Source organism: Typopeltis vanoorti, chromosome 5 (assembly GCF_054136105.1).
Source record: "Typopeltis vanoorti isolate ZY-2024b chromosome 5, IOZ_Tvanoo_1.0, whole genome shotgun sequence".
NCBI classification, from domain to species: Eukaryota; Metazoa; Arthropoda; class Arachnida; order Uropygi; family Thelyphonidae; genus Typopeltis; species Typopeltis vanoorti.
Genome location: NC_143553.1, coordinates 137,640,047 through 137,657,438, shown reverse-complemented (window position 1 = coordinate 137,657,438; position 17,392 = coordinate 137,640,047). Strand labels below are relative to the sequence as shown.

At 35.2% G+C, this 17,392-nt stretch overlaps 1 protein-coding gene across 9 annotated transcripts in view; it reads right to left on the bottom strand.

The window, feature by feature from the left end:
- Positions 1-17,392, bottom strand: part of LOC150106859 (CD63 antigen-like) — a 106,143-nt gene that overhangs the window by 5,364 nt on the left and 83,387 nt on the right. For 4 of the 9 annotated variants that reach the window (XM_090393357.1, XM_090393350.1, XM_090393358.1 and 1 more), the window contains exon 2: positions 10,449-10,596. The exons of 4 other annotated variants lie outside the window; for them this stretch is intronic. In XM_090393357.1, the coding sequence (XP_090249483.1) occupies positions 10,449-10,581 (133 nt within the window). In that variant the 5' untranslated portion in view covers positions 10,582-10,596. Of the gene's footprint in view, positions 1-10,448; positions 10,597-13,170; positions 13,281-17,392 lie in introns of those variants that run through there. One more of the 9 variants, XM_090393354.1, reaches the window with a different exon arrangement.

The window sequence follows — 17,392 nt, the reverse complement described above, 5'->3', positions numbered from 1 at the left end:
AAAAAAAAAAAAAAAAAAAAAAAAAAAAAAAACGGTTGTTGGACTGACTCTAGCAATTAATCGATCGATAAGCGCTTCCGGCTGGAAAGTGGGACGTGTTTAAATGCTCATTTCCTTTGTCTGACAAATACAACATTCATCTGATATAGATTAAATAAATGTTTAAATTTAATTTTTTTTTTTTTTTTGAAATTCTTCTACCGTGTTTTTAAACTGAAATACCTCATAGGTTTTTCGTTTATTTAAGATAAAAAAAAAAAACTAACACGTGCAAGTTATTTATGAACACACACATTCTACATCTTTCATAGACTAATGATTTCTGCAATGTTCCTATATTCGTTATTGAAAAAACTATTAAGCTACGACTGATCCAGAGATTTGGAATTTTTAGCTTGTGAGGTAACGCCTTTTTTATTTTTCCTCCATCAACCCCTCATGTCCATTTTTATACCCCCGATGAGCTTACTATTTTCAGATAACCGGGAATGACATCATATGTTGGATTTCGTTTGCCCAAGCGTCCTGACTATCAATTATTCTGTTTTACTATTGCTCTATGTTTCTAAGTTGCTACGTGCAAATAAACTTCCGCCGCTTACGAAATTCTAAAGCTGAAATGAAATGAGGAAAATCACTGTAGGTTTTATATAGTTGCCTCCAAGGGTTACGAAATACAATTTAGAGGTTGCTATTTTGTGCTAAGACTAAAATAAGTGTTCAACTTGCACAGTACGATGTTTCTATATGTGGTAGTATGTCTGATGTCGAAAGAAAGAAAGTCTCTCTCTCGCTCTCTCTGCAATACATGATCTTCTGGCATTATCTAAAATTACTCCCACTTCTCTGCATGCAATTCGTTCTTCCCAATATAGGCAATTAGTTACGCATTAAACAAATGAGAGATGTGGAAATGCCTACATCACTTCACACTATTCCTACTATTCTTTCAGTTTAGATATATCCAGTGGCGGTTCGTGGCTTGAAATCGTTGGGGGGGGGGGGTTGCTGCAACTTTCGAAATATACACACACACTGTAAGTACAGTGTATACGTGTGTTTGGATAAAATGTCAAAATGATAGTAAAAATTTTAAAAAAATTAAACATGAAAAAATATTGTTTATTATCGATAAAATTATACAGTTTGGTATAATTCAAAATGACTTAAAAATAAAATCCATTCCTTTAATTGTAATTAAAGGAATGGATTTACAATTTTTAGACATTACAATTAAATCTTTTAATTGTAATGTCCAAATATTTAAAGAGACGGAGTAAACACGATAAGCACTACGAACACTCTACTACTGGCGCAAACTGCGTATAAACAACAGTGGAACTGCGCGACGGACAGTGCCGCATTACGCTAATAGCTCGTATCTCATTATGACGTGCTTGTAGCAATATGACAGTGCAGTTAGCGTCCTTCGTCCTCCTAAGTGCTACAAGTTGGATTTTTATTATTTTTTATACAAAATTAGAGAATTGTATAGGATTGTTGATGATAAAATTAAATATTACAAGCAAATATAAATAAATTAAGAAATATATTTAATATCGAGAAAAATTGGGGGTGCTGCAGTTCCGCAGTGCCTATGCACGAGCCGCCCCTGGATCATATATCAAAACTGATAAACATTGATGTGTGTTTGGGGAGGGGTGTTTAGAAAGGAGGAAGAGGAGAGTGAAACAAGCATATTAATAGGTCATTTCAATTAAAGGTAAGTTAGATAGTTTCATATGAAGATGGAAGGATTTTTCTCTCCCAAAAATGGGATTTTTTTTATTCCCTAAAACCTATAAACTGGTCATAGAGCAAATGCCTAAAGAATTTATAAGTTAATTTAAAAAGGTGTTCAAGTCTATCTAAAGTACACCTATGCATATTATAGTATGAAGTAATTTTTTTATTTCTTAAAAATTAATTATTCAAGTTTGTTTATATACATGCATTTAGGTAAGTATTGTATTGTATGTATTTTCCATTCAGCCTTATGGCTGGCGGGGCAGCAATACGCTACGATACCAGGCAGATGATTATAAAGCAAGGTGGTTTCCCGTTGCCTTAGTATATTTATGACTGTAGCCGTGTGTGTTCACGGGACCGGTTTGCCTGTTTCGAGGGATGAAAATCCCGAGTTACCGGGGGAAAACTCTCCACCTCCCTCCGTATGAGACCGGTTAACTTACCTTTAGTCGAAAGAGACCAAATAAAGGTTCCTCACGTAACTAATGGGAATTGAACCCAGGTCTTCCAGACCAATGGCTTAGTCTACACCGACTGAGCTACGAAGGCTCAAGGTATATACTTAATAACTTATATTTGTACGTATCTACTCATTTGACTTTATGTTATTATTATTATTATCGATTTAGTAGATGAATTTCATCGCTTGAGCCATCACTCTTTGATTGGAAAGACTTGCGAAACGCTCCATGTTGCTTTCTAGAGGAATTTTCGGATTATCTAATGCTTAACTCACCACTGGTGCTAAATATACTATAAGTCTGAAACCATTTGTGGATGGGATTCACATAAAAATTATTATTATTATTTGACACCTCCAGGGAGTCCAAGGACTCATTGAGGGAGGGCACCTGCTCTACAACTCTGTCTCCACTACTCAATCCACCAACTGACCGCAACTACACCAACGCCACCTACCGCCGACCACCACCACTAGTATTTCCACAGACACTCACAAACATCCATGCCCACGGCAGGATTCGAACTCGCAGCCTTTTGGCTGGAGAGCGATACGCTAACCACTCGGCCAGCAATCATTATAGCCTGAGATTGTCTTTTTGACTGCAATATTCCAGGAAACTTCAAAGACTTCCACCAGAGTAGAAATCTTTTCCGATACACATTTTAGTTTTATAATTAATTTCAATGAGTGAGCACTGCTAGGTCCCCACTCATTGAAAGCTCTTTGGTCGGAAAGACCTGGGTTCGATTCACGTCAATAACGTAGGAACCTTTATCTGGTCTCTTTCGACTAAAGGTGAGCTAACCGGTCTCATAAGGTGGGGGGAGGATTTTTCTACCGGTTTTTGGTTTCCCCAGAACAGGCAAACCAGCCCATGAACACACGCATCTACAGACATAGGACACACTGGGAGGCATAAGATTAACCACCTTAGAGTCACGGTTGCGAAGTCCAAGAATATTTGGAAAGGTCGTGGGCGCTTAAGTGCCTGTTAGGACCATTGAGAGGATGATAGGAAATAAACTGGTATATGACTTTAAAAACGGAGAAATATAGATAAATATTAACTCAATTATGAAACAAAAAAGAGAGGGGGTATTTCAGACATTAACATCTTAGATGAATGTTGAAAGGCCAAAACTCCGTGAACGATCTGAGTACATGATCAAGAAGTTTAGATCTTAATTAAAATTATTTAGATCCATAAATAAAAAAGTTCACAATTTGCTGCTGACCACTGAAAATCTTCACTTCTAATATCTTGATAAGTTGCAGTCTTAAACCAAATAAAGCGAGCACTATTGAGTGCTCCGTCAACACTTTTCCATTTTTTCGAATAAATTCATTCCTAATTTTTCATTAACAGCAAACAATAACAAGAGCATAGCCAACGGAGCCTATTGTTCGCTCTGAGTGGACTTGAAGATTAGTCATCAGAATTGAAGTTTAAGATGGCTTTTGGTCTTTTTGTGTTTGAAGTAATCTGTTGTGTCGTAATTTGCATCTAGTTGAACCAATTTGTTGAGGTGTACAGATGCTTTTGAAAAGAACTTTGTTGCTATAGTCTGCATGAAAGTGTAGATATAGGGGACATTTGCGTCCCGATGAAGTTGCACAGTTCGTACGATCCATGGTGCGTTTATAATCATTCTTAAACATCTATTTTGCACACGTTATAACTTAAGAATATTAGCATTAGCGGTATGGATGCAAGCCGAAGAAGCATAGGTGAGTATAAGATCAACTCACCGCTTCTCTAGCAAATATGCTGCTGGACTTTAGCAGATCCAACCCCTCACCATCCTCTACTAAAAGATTCCTAAAGGATACACAAACCATCATCACAGCGCTCACTCATGAACAGGAATAAAGTAAATCCAGACTCATTGCAGATCATCGCGTGGAATGCAAACGGACTAAGAAATAAAATCTTGGAACTCCAGGACTTCGCCCAAAGATGTACTCTTGCTAAACGAAATGCATCTGAGACCATCGGGCAACCCCAAAATTAGGGGATATCAGCAGTACAGAACAAATAGATTGTCCCACAGAGACGGCGGCATTGCTATTTTCATTAAGAATTACAGCAGTCATCACTCTGTAAATATCCCACCTATTACTAATCTTGAGGTTATTACTGGCATAGAGATTCTCACGAGCTCGGCTGGTAAACTGAAAATCTTCGCAGCATATAATCCTCCACAAAAAACATTACTGTCCTCAGATCTGAAAGCCGTATTGGACATCAGGCCGGTGACTTAAATGCTAAGCATCCTGTCTGGAATAGTCGTTCTACCAATAAAAACGGACACCTACTAGTTAATTATACAGGATCCAACAACGTGGTTGTGGCAGGTCCCACTGAGCCTACCCATCACAACACATATGGTCGGGCTCGTGTCTTGGACATAGTCATGCTACAGAATGTAAGACTCCAGTACAGCATAGAGACAATTAATGATCGATCATCCGATCACAGTCCAATACTGTTAAAGTTGTGAAACCAAGAAAAAACTGTCTCACCCCCACTCATTCATACCATGGGAAAGGTTGCATAAGGTGCTCCCGAAATATATTGGTCCCGTGCCACTCATAAAATCCAAAGAGGAAATTGAAACAGCTGTAAAAGATCTAACTCAACAAATCAACACAGCTTGTGCAGCAGTCACTACTTCCACAACTACTCTCAGCCTAATCACTTGCCAGAAGAGATCATGAACCTGATCAGGGAGAAGAATAAGGCAGGAAAAGATTTCACAATACCCTGGTACCTGAAGACAAACGAACCCTAAACAGATTTAACTCTGCAGCGAGAGATACCCTTACAACACATAGAAGTCAACTTTGGAAAGAATAAATTGACTTCTATCTCTCCTGAGAACCACTCCATATTGAACCTAATCAGAAAGATCAAAAACAAAAAACAAACCTCTTCCCCCTCTCCGAACAGATCTAGGCCTCATCCGCACTGATGCAGATAAAGCCGAAGCAATAGCAGAAAATTTAGAAAAGCAATGTAAACCCTCTTATGAACATTTCGATTTCAATCACATATATAAGATCCATCGACATATCAGATGTCCACTCACATCTTCTGTCAGTCACTTTGCACCCACATCACCTGCAGAAATACATTATATAATCAAGAAGTTAAAGAACAAAAAGGCTCCCGGACCTGACGGCATCACCAACAAAGTGATAAAGCTACTACCTCGCACAGCTATTGTGCATCTGACAAATATAATTAATTCCACCCTTCACTCAAAACATTTCCCTTCCTACTGGAAGCTGGCAGACATAATGCCAATTCATTAGTCTGGAAAAGATCCGCGATTGCCTCAAAGTTACAGATCAATCAGCCTCGACTCAAATCTGGGCAAAATTGCCGAGAAAGTTATTCTTAACAGACTCCAAGAATCAGTACACAAGCTAAACATTCTTCCTGAGTAGCAGTTTGGGTTCCATCAATTTCACAGCACCACGCTATACACAGATATACAGATCAGTGGAATATGTCACCACGGGGTTCAACTGGCGTCAATGCACTGGGACTGTTTTCCTTGATATAACCAGTGCATTCGATAAGGTTTGACATTATGGTTTGCTAAACAAACTGATATCAACTGGAATACCAATGGGGATGATTCATCTAATAAAATCATATCTTTATGATAGGCGCATACAAATCAAGATAAACGGTACAATATCAGCACAAAAACGCATCTTGGCTGGAATCCCACAAGGATCCTTACTAGCACCGATTCTGTTTTCCATATATACATGTGTGATATCCCGCACAACCCTTTGTCATCTATCAAAGCCCTATACGCGGATGATACAGCGATATTAGCCAGATCTTTGAAGCCGTATCTAGCTATCAAGAAACTGCAGGAAAACCTACTGCTAATCGAACAATATTTCGCTAAATGGCGAACTCAAGTGAATCCTCAGAAGAGCGTAGCCGTGCTATTCTTCAGAAGTTCAATGCTTCCTAGAGGAGACATCCTCCTATTTTCAATGCTTCATTCATAGAGGAGACATCCTCCTATTTATTTAACAGAAAAATCCCATGGCTAATTGAGATCAAATATGTCTGCGTACTACTAAACAAGAAGTCCTTATATTTTTTTTTTTTTTTTTTAATAGTCCTTATAAGGACTGGCTTAAAGGGGCGAAGCAAGAATGCTTTTCATCTTCCCCGTTATCTGTAGAGGACAGTGTAGGGATAAGGTGTTATGAGCAATTAAAGCTCTGATCATGGCAGGAGGGTAACAGCAATAGCCGAGCCTCAGTTAGAACTTCATTGGCTACAGCATTGCCATCCATTACCCTCCAAGAGTATATATTGGATTGAACGAATCAATCACCGCATCTCCAGACCAATAAATCACTAAACAAGAAGCTAGATTTCAGCTCCTATATCAAGACGGAGTCTGTAAAAATATGTATGGTGTATAAGCTGAAAGGCAATTTAAATATTAAAAATTTCAAATATTTTAAATAATCTAGATAAATTATGATGTGCATATCAAAATACAATTTTAATCATCTAAAATTTTAAATATCTAATTGAATTCTATCTATAAAACGATATATAGTGTATGAACTAAACTGCAATTTCTTCTTAGGATTTAAGTCTATTTTTAACACGCTTAAAAATAAAGATGGGAAAAGAAATAAATATTTAAAAATTTGGAGTACTAAAGAACCATAGAAATTAGTGGTTATAAGACAAAGGTATAACAACATAACAGTTAATATTTCCATCAAGTTATTTATATTTCTAGAACGCAATACATGTTGAAGTTTGTACCAGACGTTAACTATCAATTATTCTGATTTACTGTTGCTAGGATCATTCTAAACGGTCGCGAATCGTGTCCAAAAATAAGAAATTCTAAAACAAGAATGAGATCAGAAAAGTTGATGCGGGGTTTATTATCAGCTGTCCTTGATATAAAACCATGTTTAGGCTCCTGTTACTATCCTTGGATAGTAACAGGAGCCTAAATGTACAGCATCAGTGGTATTTCTAATGTGTTTGTGAAGATGGTAAAAATATGTAACAATAAATAGAGGAGAAATAGCGAAATATCCAATATATATTGAGAATATCAACCATAAACAACTTTAATGCAATGAATAATAAAGAAAAATACCTTGTTCCCATTGCTCAATGAGTTCACAATCATAAACACGAATCCTTATTATTAAGTGACCTTTTTTGTCTTTGACTAATCGGTTGTCTCGGTTGGATTTTCTTGTTAGAAAATGTCTGGCCGAGTGACATACCAAACCTGAGTGCTGTTCTTTGATGAATCAATCAGCCTTTTTGAAGTGGTTGATTCAGAGTTGATTTAGGCACTGAAATGATCGACTAAAATAGTCGAAAAGAGACGTCATTTTTCTATTCAACCCCTTATTCGATTCAACTTCGTATACAAAAAAAAGGGGAAAAAAATGAAATATTTTACTACAAGCAGCAGAACATGTTTCAAAATTTCTGCTCTTGTTTTAAAAATCACGTGCACAGTCTGCTACCTTAGAGATAAGTAATTTAAAGAACGCAATAATTCTCCTTGAATAGGTAACAGAGTTTTTATTATAAACACCTAAAGTTTTTATTTCTGGTTCTTTGTTTACCATTTCTCAGTATTAGTAGCCAATTATTGGTTAATGTTTTATTTTCACGCAAGAATTCATTGAAATTAGTGAAAATATTAATAATGCAAAAAACAGAGCTAATTTACAGTTTTCATTCGCAAGGAGCATTCGACTGCAATAATTGTTACTCTGTCATCTGCTTACCTCAGACGTTAGACAAAATAGTTCTAAAACCACCCAATCTGCTAACTAGAATAGTACCTTTATGCTGATCAATTCCTTAAAGTCCTTAAAAGGACTGGCTTAAAAGGGCGAAGCAATAATGCTTTTCATATTCCCCGTTATCTGTAGAGGACAGTGTAGGGATAAGGTGTTATTGAGCTATTAAAGCTCTGATCATGGCAGGAGGGTAACAGCAATAGACGATCCTCAGTTAGAACTTCAATGGCTACAGCATTACCATCCATTACCTTCCCAGGATGGATTTTTCCTCTGATCAATTCCTTAGTTCTTATAGTTCTTATAAGAACTGGGCGATGGACTGAGTCCTTGACTCTTTATCCCGTCATCTGAATGAAGAAAATCTGTGTGGACGGGGTGTTATTGAGCTAAAAGCTGTAGTCATGGCTCGGTAACGACAATAGCCGAGCCTCAGTTAAAACTTCATTGTCTATGGCATTTGCCATTCGTTACCTTGGAAGTCCTAAAAAGGACTTTTCAGATCTCGTTCTCTTGTCAAGAGTCTAGCACATACTGATCAATTCCTATTTGATGCTAGAAAAGGTTATTCAGTAATATGCAATTAAAATAAAGGTGTATGTATGTATGAAGGTTTTAATAAAAATGTTAAATCCATTTGTTTTTCAATAGTTTTGTTTATTTTTTATATATGTTACGCGCAGATTATAAAATCGCACAATTCACGGAATGCGCAACATTTTTGCTCATGCCATGAACTGTACAACGCCCTTGTACAGTTCTTGGAATGTGTAGAATTTTGTACAATTCATGAAATGTTAGAAGTATTGAGTACAAGTAGAGAAGTACAAGAAAAATATTATTATCAAACTTCTTTCGTTACAACTAACAAGTAAACAATAATTAATGATTTCAATAATTAAGGATTTTTCACAAGACTTGTTTGGATGGCATGAAGAGTTACAAAGAACTTGATTTTTCAAAAAGCTACATTTCTTACTTGTACGTCGTGTTTTACAAGAGCATCTTTTGAATCCTTGTCCATTACCAACAGAAAGTTGGCGAACTAGAACTCTGATGTTGAGGTCTATAGTTGGTATTTCATTTATAGATAATCCTTGAAAATCAACTTTCTCAAAACAATTTCTCTCAAGCCAGTTTTCAATAACTCCACCTTTGGTACTAATTCTGTATTTCCTTTCTTTCCTGTCAAGAACTACTCCAATCAAGTTTGCCGGATCTCCTCGACCACGATAAAAGATGGTACAAACACATTTACACAATCTCCAATATCCACTTCTTTTAGTTTTTTGTTTGTTCTTTGCACCATTTTAGTAGCGATATGCTTCATGTTCTGACTTGCAATGTTCGTCAGCTTGACCGCTGGATAGAGGTCATCAATGTCAGTATCGGAAAAAATTGGACTCTGATTGCTTAATGAATCCACAAGAATTCTTCCATTCAATTTTCTGGTTTTGTCTATCAAATCGTATTTATCACTTTCTTGCGCTGTTGCATTGTTATTTGTAATAGATTCTTCATATAATTCAATGTATTCTTCATTGTTATGATTATTTACAGTTACATTTGCCCCAATAAATGAATTTTCATTTTGTTCTGGAATTAGTACTTGCTCGGGTATATTCTCAGTGTCAGTATATTCTGTTGGAAGGTTTGTACCAAGACCCACTTTAGGTTTTATTCCAAACAGGGCTTTATAAGGGCTCCATTTTTATAGTTTCATGGTATGTAGTATTCATACTCCACGGAACAAATTTTTTTCCCGTACTCCAATTGGAAGAATTATTATCTCGCATTCACGCAACTAAAGAATCTTTAAGCGTTGCATTACTCCTTTCCACTGATCCTTGACTTGCGGGTGTCTGAGCCTTCCATTTACTAAAACTAAGTTTGGCCAAAGAGTAGAAAGTTCTTTGATAATTTCAGCTGTGAATTCCCTTCCATTATCGGATTGTAAAACATGTGGAGCACCATACTCGAGAAAAATGTCTAATAAATGTTGAGCTACTTCCTTTGCTGTTTTTGAAGCCATCGCTTGAAGCAAATGAAACTTTGTCAGATGCCCTTGATAGTGAATGATGAACCTGAAATTCCCATCTGGTAAGCTTTAAAAGTCAACAAGATCTACCTGATCCCTTTGATTCATGCCATTTACGGTAATAAGTCTAACGACAATTCCTTTTTAGTTTTTCTGTGCATCTTTCACATTGTTTTATAAATTCAGAAACAATTCGTCATGGAATGCTAGCGTACTTTTCCAGTATTTTCTTGTGGGTTTTTATCTCGAAGTTGTAACCAGCAGAGAGATGAATATCACGAATGAGAGAAATAGCGAATTTTTTTGTTACCATAAATCGACCATTTTTTGTCACTACTTTCGTTACATCCGATAAATTTGAAATAGTGTACTTACTTCTAAGATGATATTCTTGTCTACTTCTTTTAACGCCAGATCTATTATCATTTAGAAGGTTTATGACATATTGTTCGAATTCATTCTTCCATAAGATATCACATTCTCTAACAGCGTTTTCTAAATCTTCCATTTTGGATGTAGGGATCTAAAATTTAACAAATATGGATGTTTAAAACCTAAAATATCACTTTATTAAGTTAATAGTGATGAATCGTCACATATTATGTAAGTCGCGGGTCTTGCAACTTACGCCAATGAGAAACTAACCTTTCTAAAAACGACAAAAGGAATTCTGATGTAATGTACAAATTTACTGTAGCACCCAATTCATGAAATGACCAGAAAATGCTCATTTCATGAATTGTGCAAAATTCTACACATTCCACGAACTGTACAAGCGCGTTATACGGTTCATGGATTGTGCGATTTCATAATTTGCGATTAACATATATAATAGTAAAGCACATTTAGTAAGTACTCTAAAGCTTTTTACAGATGCTGAAAAATTCTCACCTAAATATCTTAAAACGTATATAATTCTGCTTTTTTTCTTGCTTTAAGCTTTAATTCGTTTACAATACTTGAATGCATTCTATCAATTGGTCTTTTTCTATTTGGTTTCTAATTCCTTGCTAATTTAACTATTCTTTTTTGAATCCATTCTGTGTTTATTCTATTCTTATATTGTCTTTTTTTTATCCATTGGTAAATTTATAGGTTTAATTGTCATAAACATTTTCAAAAAATGGATAAAAATTAATTTAGAAAATATTTAAACAAACAATTAAACAAATATTATTCGATTAAATTTGATGCACCTGATACTCGCCATTCATGTGTTCCTTAATTGTAATTAAATTTTGCTTATATTAAAAATAATTAATTAACTAAATTGATTTATTAAAATTTATTTTGAATATCTATGAATACAGAAAGTCAAATTTCACCTTGATTGATGTTTCAAGGACCAAAAAAAAAAAAAAAAAAAAGACTAGAGTTGACTATTCATTAATTTGAAAATTAAAATTAAATTAGTCGGAATAATCTCGTAGAAATCGTATATTTTAAAGGAATGACTATGACGTTCAGTGAGTAATGAACTAAGTTTTAAAAAGTTGCGAAATTTGTTTAAATGACATCGAGAAAGATATTAGTTTTTTTTTTTTTGTTTTTTTTTTGCATTTTTCTCAAATACGTTCTTATTCATTTAATGATTGATAAAAGTATTTCGTGCTAAGGTCAACCTTTTTAAAATAACCGCGTTAATGCATCAGTCACTTATTACAATCTTTCTGAAGATCATTAACGTAATAATGACATCCAGAACAAAGCAAAGTCACAGAGCCAATTAATTTCAAGAGAAAAATCTAAGAACAGAAATAACGTCTGCTTCGAAATCTACTCATTTTCACGCTAGGGCGCAAATTGCAAGCCACGAGCTCAGATAAAAATAGCAAAAAATTAATTATATTAATTCAACAAATGATCACAGTTCTATCACTACGTGGCGCTGCTGCTAACTTTGTATCTCTCCATTAACGTCGCGTGTAGATAGACTGTATCTAACAAGCTATCAAAAGTATTTAATTAACATAGAACGTTTAGCAAATTAATAAATGTTGATAGGGTAATGACTAATCGATGCCCAAGCACTATGATGCTTCGACCAACTGAATAGTGGGTGAGCGTGAAATCATTTGCGAAGAACTCGTTAATCATCTAAGAGTCGATAAACAAGACGTTGGACATGATGAAGGAGGGAAGTTCTCTAAGAAAATATGAGAAAATTTCTTAGTTGCTGGTAATAAGTAATAATCCTTTGTCATGCGTGTTACTATAGTTTGACACTAGACACCTAAGCCTAATGTTGAGAGAGCTGTTAAGGGAAAGACCAGATGCTTTTGGCATTCTGTCTATAACTCGAAGAGTTGAAGTAACTGGTATTAGAAGTCAAGTATTTATAGCATATATAAGGAAGTATTCAGAACTTATTTTGAAAAAAATATGTATGCATTCTTTACAATCATGATTCATAAACAGTTGAACCTATTCTACAAAACGCGTTTTTATTTAAACCCTAATAAACTATCAGGATATAAATATAAATTAAAAAAACTAGTAAGAATGATATCTAATGTACATTATTAAAGTCCTTATAAGGACTGGCTTATTATTAAAGCTCTGATCATGGCAGGAGGGTAACAGCAATAGCCGAGCCTCAGTTAGAGCTTCATTAGCTACAGCATTGAATCTTCCCTCTAATGTACATCCTTATAAGGACTGGCTTAAAGGGGCGAAGCAAAAATGCTTTTCATCTTCCCCGTTATCTGTACAGGACAGTGTAGGGATAAGTAAGGTGTTATTGAGCTATTAAAGCTCTGATCATGGCAGGAGGGTAACAGCAATAGCCGAGCCTCAGTTAGAACTTCATTGGCTACAGCATTGCCATCCATTACCCTCCAAGAGTATTGGATTGAATGAATCAATCACCGCATCTCACGGTCGATTGATTCCACCCCCTCTAATGTACAATGCAAATAGCTAAATACTTATTCATATATATGTAAATTTAATAAAGGTGCGTTGTAAAATTTACAAAATAAATATTATATATATATAAAAGTTTATTCACTAACATTTTATTTTTTATTAATTATATTTATCCAAACTTTTTTTTAAAATATACTTATAAATATTTATGGAAAGATACGAAGCTTACCTTATTTTTGCACGCGAATTGCCGGATATAGTTGCAGTACCTGAAGCTGGAGTTTTCTTGTAATAAAATCTAATAATGTCGATTTTCTATTGGAGAAAGAAATGGTAAGAAGTCAACGGTGATCGAAAATGCATATTCGGAACCACCACCGTGATAAAAACGACACACGTAATAAATCCTATTTCTCCATTTTTTCCACTGAGTTGCGTATATTTGTTCGCATGGTCTTTTTTATTATGCCCTCTAGCGGAGACCGATTCAGTCACTTGCAACAGACATATTATCTATCTTAATGTACACTTATACTCATATGCCTATTAGACAAATTCATCGGATTTTTATTTTACTAAAATCCTTGTAAGTAAAATTTCGGGAAGAATAAAGAATAAGGCAGAAAAAACGAAAGAAACATGCTATTTTAAAAAAAATTAAATAATTGATAACTAAAACAATTTTATTTCATTTAGCTGAACTGCCCTCTTTTGTAAACATAAAGAAATTTTTGTCTCTCTTCTATAGATATTTCCATAAACTTTATTTATCAGAACTGGCAATTCTTTCTCCACATTTCTACCAAACCTTCTGTGACACGAACAACAGCTGTTCAACATCTTTTGCAGTTGAATCATATTGCAAACCCACGGAATCTTACTCCTAGTCATCTTTTATTCTGTCTACCTTGATTCTGTGGAACAACTTTCGCCACGAAGGCAACCTCCACTGCTTCAAAAAGAATATCATTAGATTACTTTTCTATTTACGCTATCCACTATGCGGCATCGACTTAATATAGATCTTGTAGTTTCTCATATGTGGGATTCAAATAAAACATTAAAAAAAAAAAATACTGCATGTCTCTAGTGCTTTTGTGCTAATTCAGTCAATCTCATTCAACGATCTTAAATGAAACTAATCCTGAAATGGCAAAATGAATTCTAAAATTCATTTCGCCTTCCAGAAATGATTTCTAAGGAAGAAATGGATTAATTAAATAATAAAAGTTCAAAGGAAAAAAATCCTGGCATACGATATTCTTAAGCGAAAGAGTAATTAATAAAGAAACAGATGAATTAAGAAAATCATATAAATCATGGTCGATGCATATAATGTTCAGTAAAAATGTTTTCAAAATAGAAGTGGGAAAATATTTGCCGCCAGGGTGCGCTTGGCATTTGATGCATCGATTTGGAATTTGGTATTCCAAATGAGTTCTTAGTTTTTTTTTTTCTTTTTTTTTTTTTTTTCTCAAAGATATGTGAAAACACTGATAAACTTAGTCGGAGTATATTTTCGTACATACTCGGGAAGAGAGTGAGTTTGCTGTAGGGGATATCCTTCACTCAACAAAGATTGCACAAATAGAAATCTCCTATCTCTGTCTGTGTACTTTGGCAAAGTCTCATGCAGACATTTGAACTAAGGAAGGTGAATGATTTACACGAAGACACACAATTCATGACATTTATCTATTTTTTTTTTTTAATGCTACTTTACAAGGACGAAGGCAAAATGTCATTCTTTTGAATTTTAAGAAAGAAAGAGCATGTTGTGTATTTCCTACATGGAGGTCCACGTCCTACTTACACTATCTCCAGAAAGAGGTCGCTTTGGGGTGAATAATTTCTCTTGACATAAATAGCAAATGATAATAATAATTATTATTTTTAAAGCAAAGGAAGAAAATCTTTCCAACTATAGTGAGTTTACTGAAAAGTTTTTGATTCGATAATTTAATAACTTTAAATTGGTTCTAAGATAAAAAGCCAAACGGCTATTTTTTCTGGCGAAGTTAATTAAATTATCATCATCATCATCATCATCATCAAATTCCTGCCATGTACCCTCAAGGGGTGTACAGGATATGATAGTACTACATGAAAAATTTACATCATTATTAATTTCCTATCTACAATTTTCCTCCAAATCAGTTTGTTACTTGTCAAGACTCCAACATTATCACATCTTATATTTCTATAGTCTAAGGCACTTCGTACCATATCAATCCACCTATATCTTGGTCTTCCTCTAGGTCGTTTTCCTGCCAACCTGGCAGAGAACACTTGCTTTGCTAATCTTTCCTCTCCCATTCTGTTTAAGTGACCATACCACCTGAGATTAGCTCTGCTAACGCATTCCTGGATGAATTAACCCGGGAATGCGTTAATTAAATTAAGGGGATAAAAATCCCTTATTATTTTACAGCCAGTATGTAATTTTTCGATCTCAGAGTTTCACATAGTGGCTGTAAAATAATAAGGGATATTTATCCCCTAATTTAATTTAAATTGGTTCATTGTAATCTATAAGTCAAGTGAGTTATATGACATTTCGATGTTCATCGAAAGATATCACAAGCGGCGGTACATTTGGCTGATAAATGAGAATGGAAGTCAGCATAGGAATTTGACAGAGTTGTTTTAGCGATTGACAACGTCGAACATTTCAAAGGTCCAACTTTCAGTCATTTAAAAAACTCTTTCTCTGTTCGTCTTTTGTAACTATTATAACTTTTTCTTTGATAGGTGCTTTATTTGCTCCACTTTTTCATTTCTTTCATTCCTTTCAAAAATACATTGTTTTATCAGCTTTTTTTTACATCATCATCATCATCATCATTTTAGGCACATTTCCCAAAATACATATTAGAATTCGTGTGTCTGTAGGCAAGTTATTCCTAGCTAGATTGACTTTCTTCACAACGACGCAGTGCAGTAATTTGCAATCTTACGTCATAGGCTCCTCGACAAACGTTTCTCTTATAATTAAAATGGTAATTTCTCCTGCACTGCAGGGAATTGAATGAAATTTAGATTCTATTCGAATTTAGTCATATTTCAACTTTAAATCTGACCGTTTTAATTTCAAAACTAGGAAATAAATACTCTGTTTCGAATGAAGTCAACGGACACTATAGTGTGATGAACAAAACAGCCACGGAGTACACCTTAATAAGATGTTGGGCCTCGTTTTGCTGCGATGACTGAAGCAATCCTACCGAGCATACTTTCCACAAGTGTACGATAGCGATCTATGGGAGCTTTGGACCATTCTTCCTGTAGCGTTTAATGAGATCCTGGACTGTTGTGGCGTGGACATCCCTTGATTTCACCCAATGCTCCAGTTCATCTCACAAAAGTTCAGTAGGGTTGAGATCAGGACTCTGTGGAGACCAGTCCAGTGTGGTTACGTTCATGTCCGCAGTTACAGCAGCAGCCTTAATGACACGATGCATTGTCATGCTGAAAGAGACAATGGTCAGTTCCCTAGAAACGTCGCAAAGTAGGAAGCATTGCATTGTCCAGAACCCTGTTTGTTCGTAGCACCACAAACAGAGGTCCGAAGCCAAACACATCCATCTGCTCGGTAGAGAATGTATGTAATTTGTCGCTCCATAACACAGTTTTCGAAGCTTCCACCTCCCACGCTCTTTGCTCCACTGATGACGACGCTGCATTTTGGTTTTCGGGTAATGTCGGACTTGCATATTGCCGTCCTACCATGGAAACATCTGATTGTTTTTGTGCACTGAATTGGGAGCATCATATTCCTCCAACTTATACCGGCTACAAACACGTGGCTCATTATATGGCCACGTATATAGGTCTATATACGTGGGCCGACCAGTGTATAGGCCCACAATGTTCCTGGCGATCTTACCGCTTTTTAGGGTCACCCAGCAAAAATATTTAGTACCGACTTATCCAGGAAAGGACTAAATTTTTATTTGCTTTCGTTTCACTCTATGTACAGCATTTTACGATATCACTACCTTATTATCATAGATAAACTCAATGTAAAACCGCTAAATCAACACATGCACGACAAATATGAAAATTGGGGGGGGGGTCAAAATTCACCTCACTGTAGTCATCTATGACATAACAGAAGTCCCAATTGTAACTCTAGCACTTCACATGTGTATTAATTTACCATATAATTTTTAGTCTCATTTTAGTGTTTAAAATAATGTAACATTAAATTTTCAGTTATTTAATACGCTATTTACATATATACAGGGGTTACCACTGTATATATGTAAATATATACTATCTACACGGTATATATGTCAATATGAGCGAAAAACACTGGAAGTATTTATTTATAATTTTTATCAGATTTTCCTAAATTAATTAAATCTTCAGAAATAGTAAAACTGTAGCTGACGAATGTTTCTATTTTTCTTTTGTCAAAAGGAGTCCATTCATCAAGGGAGTTTGTAGTT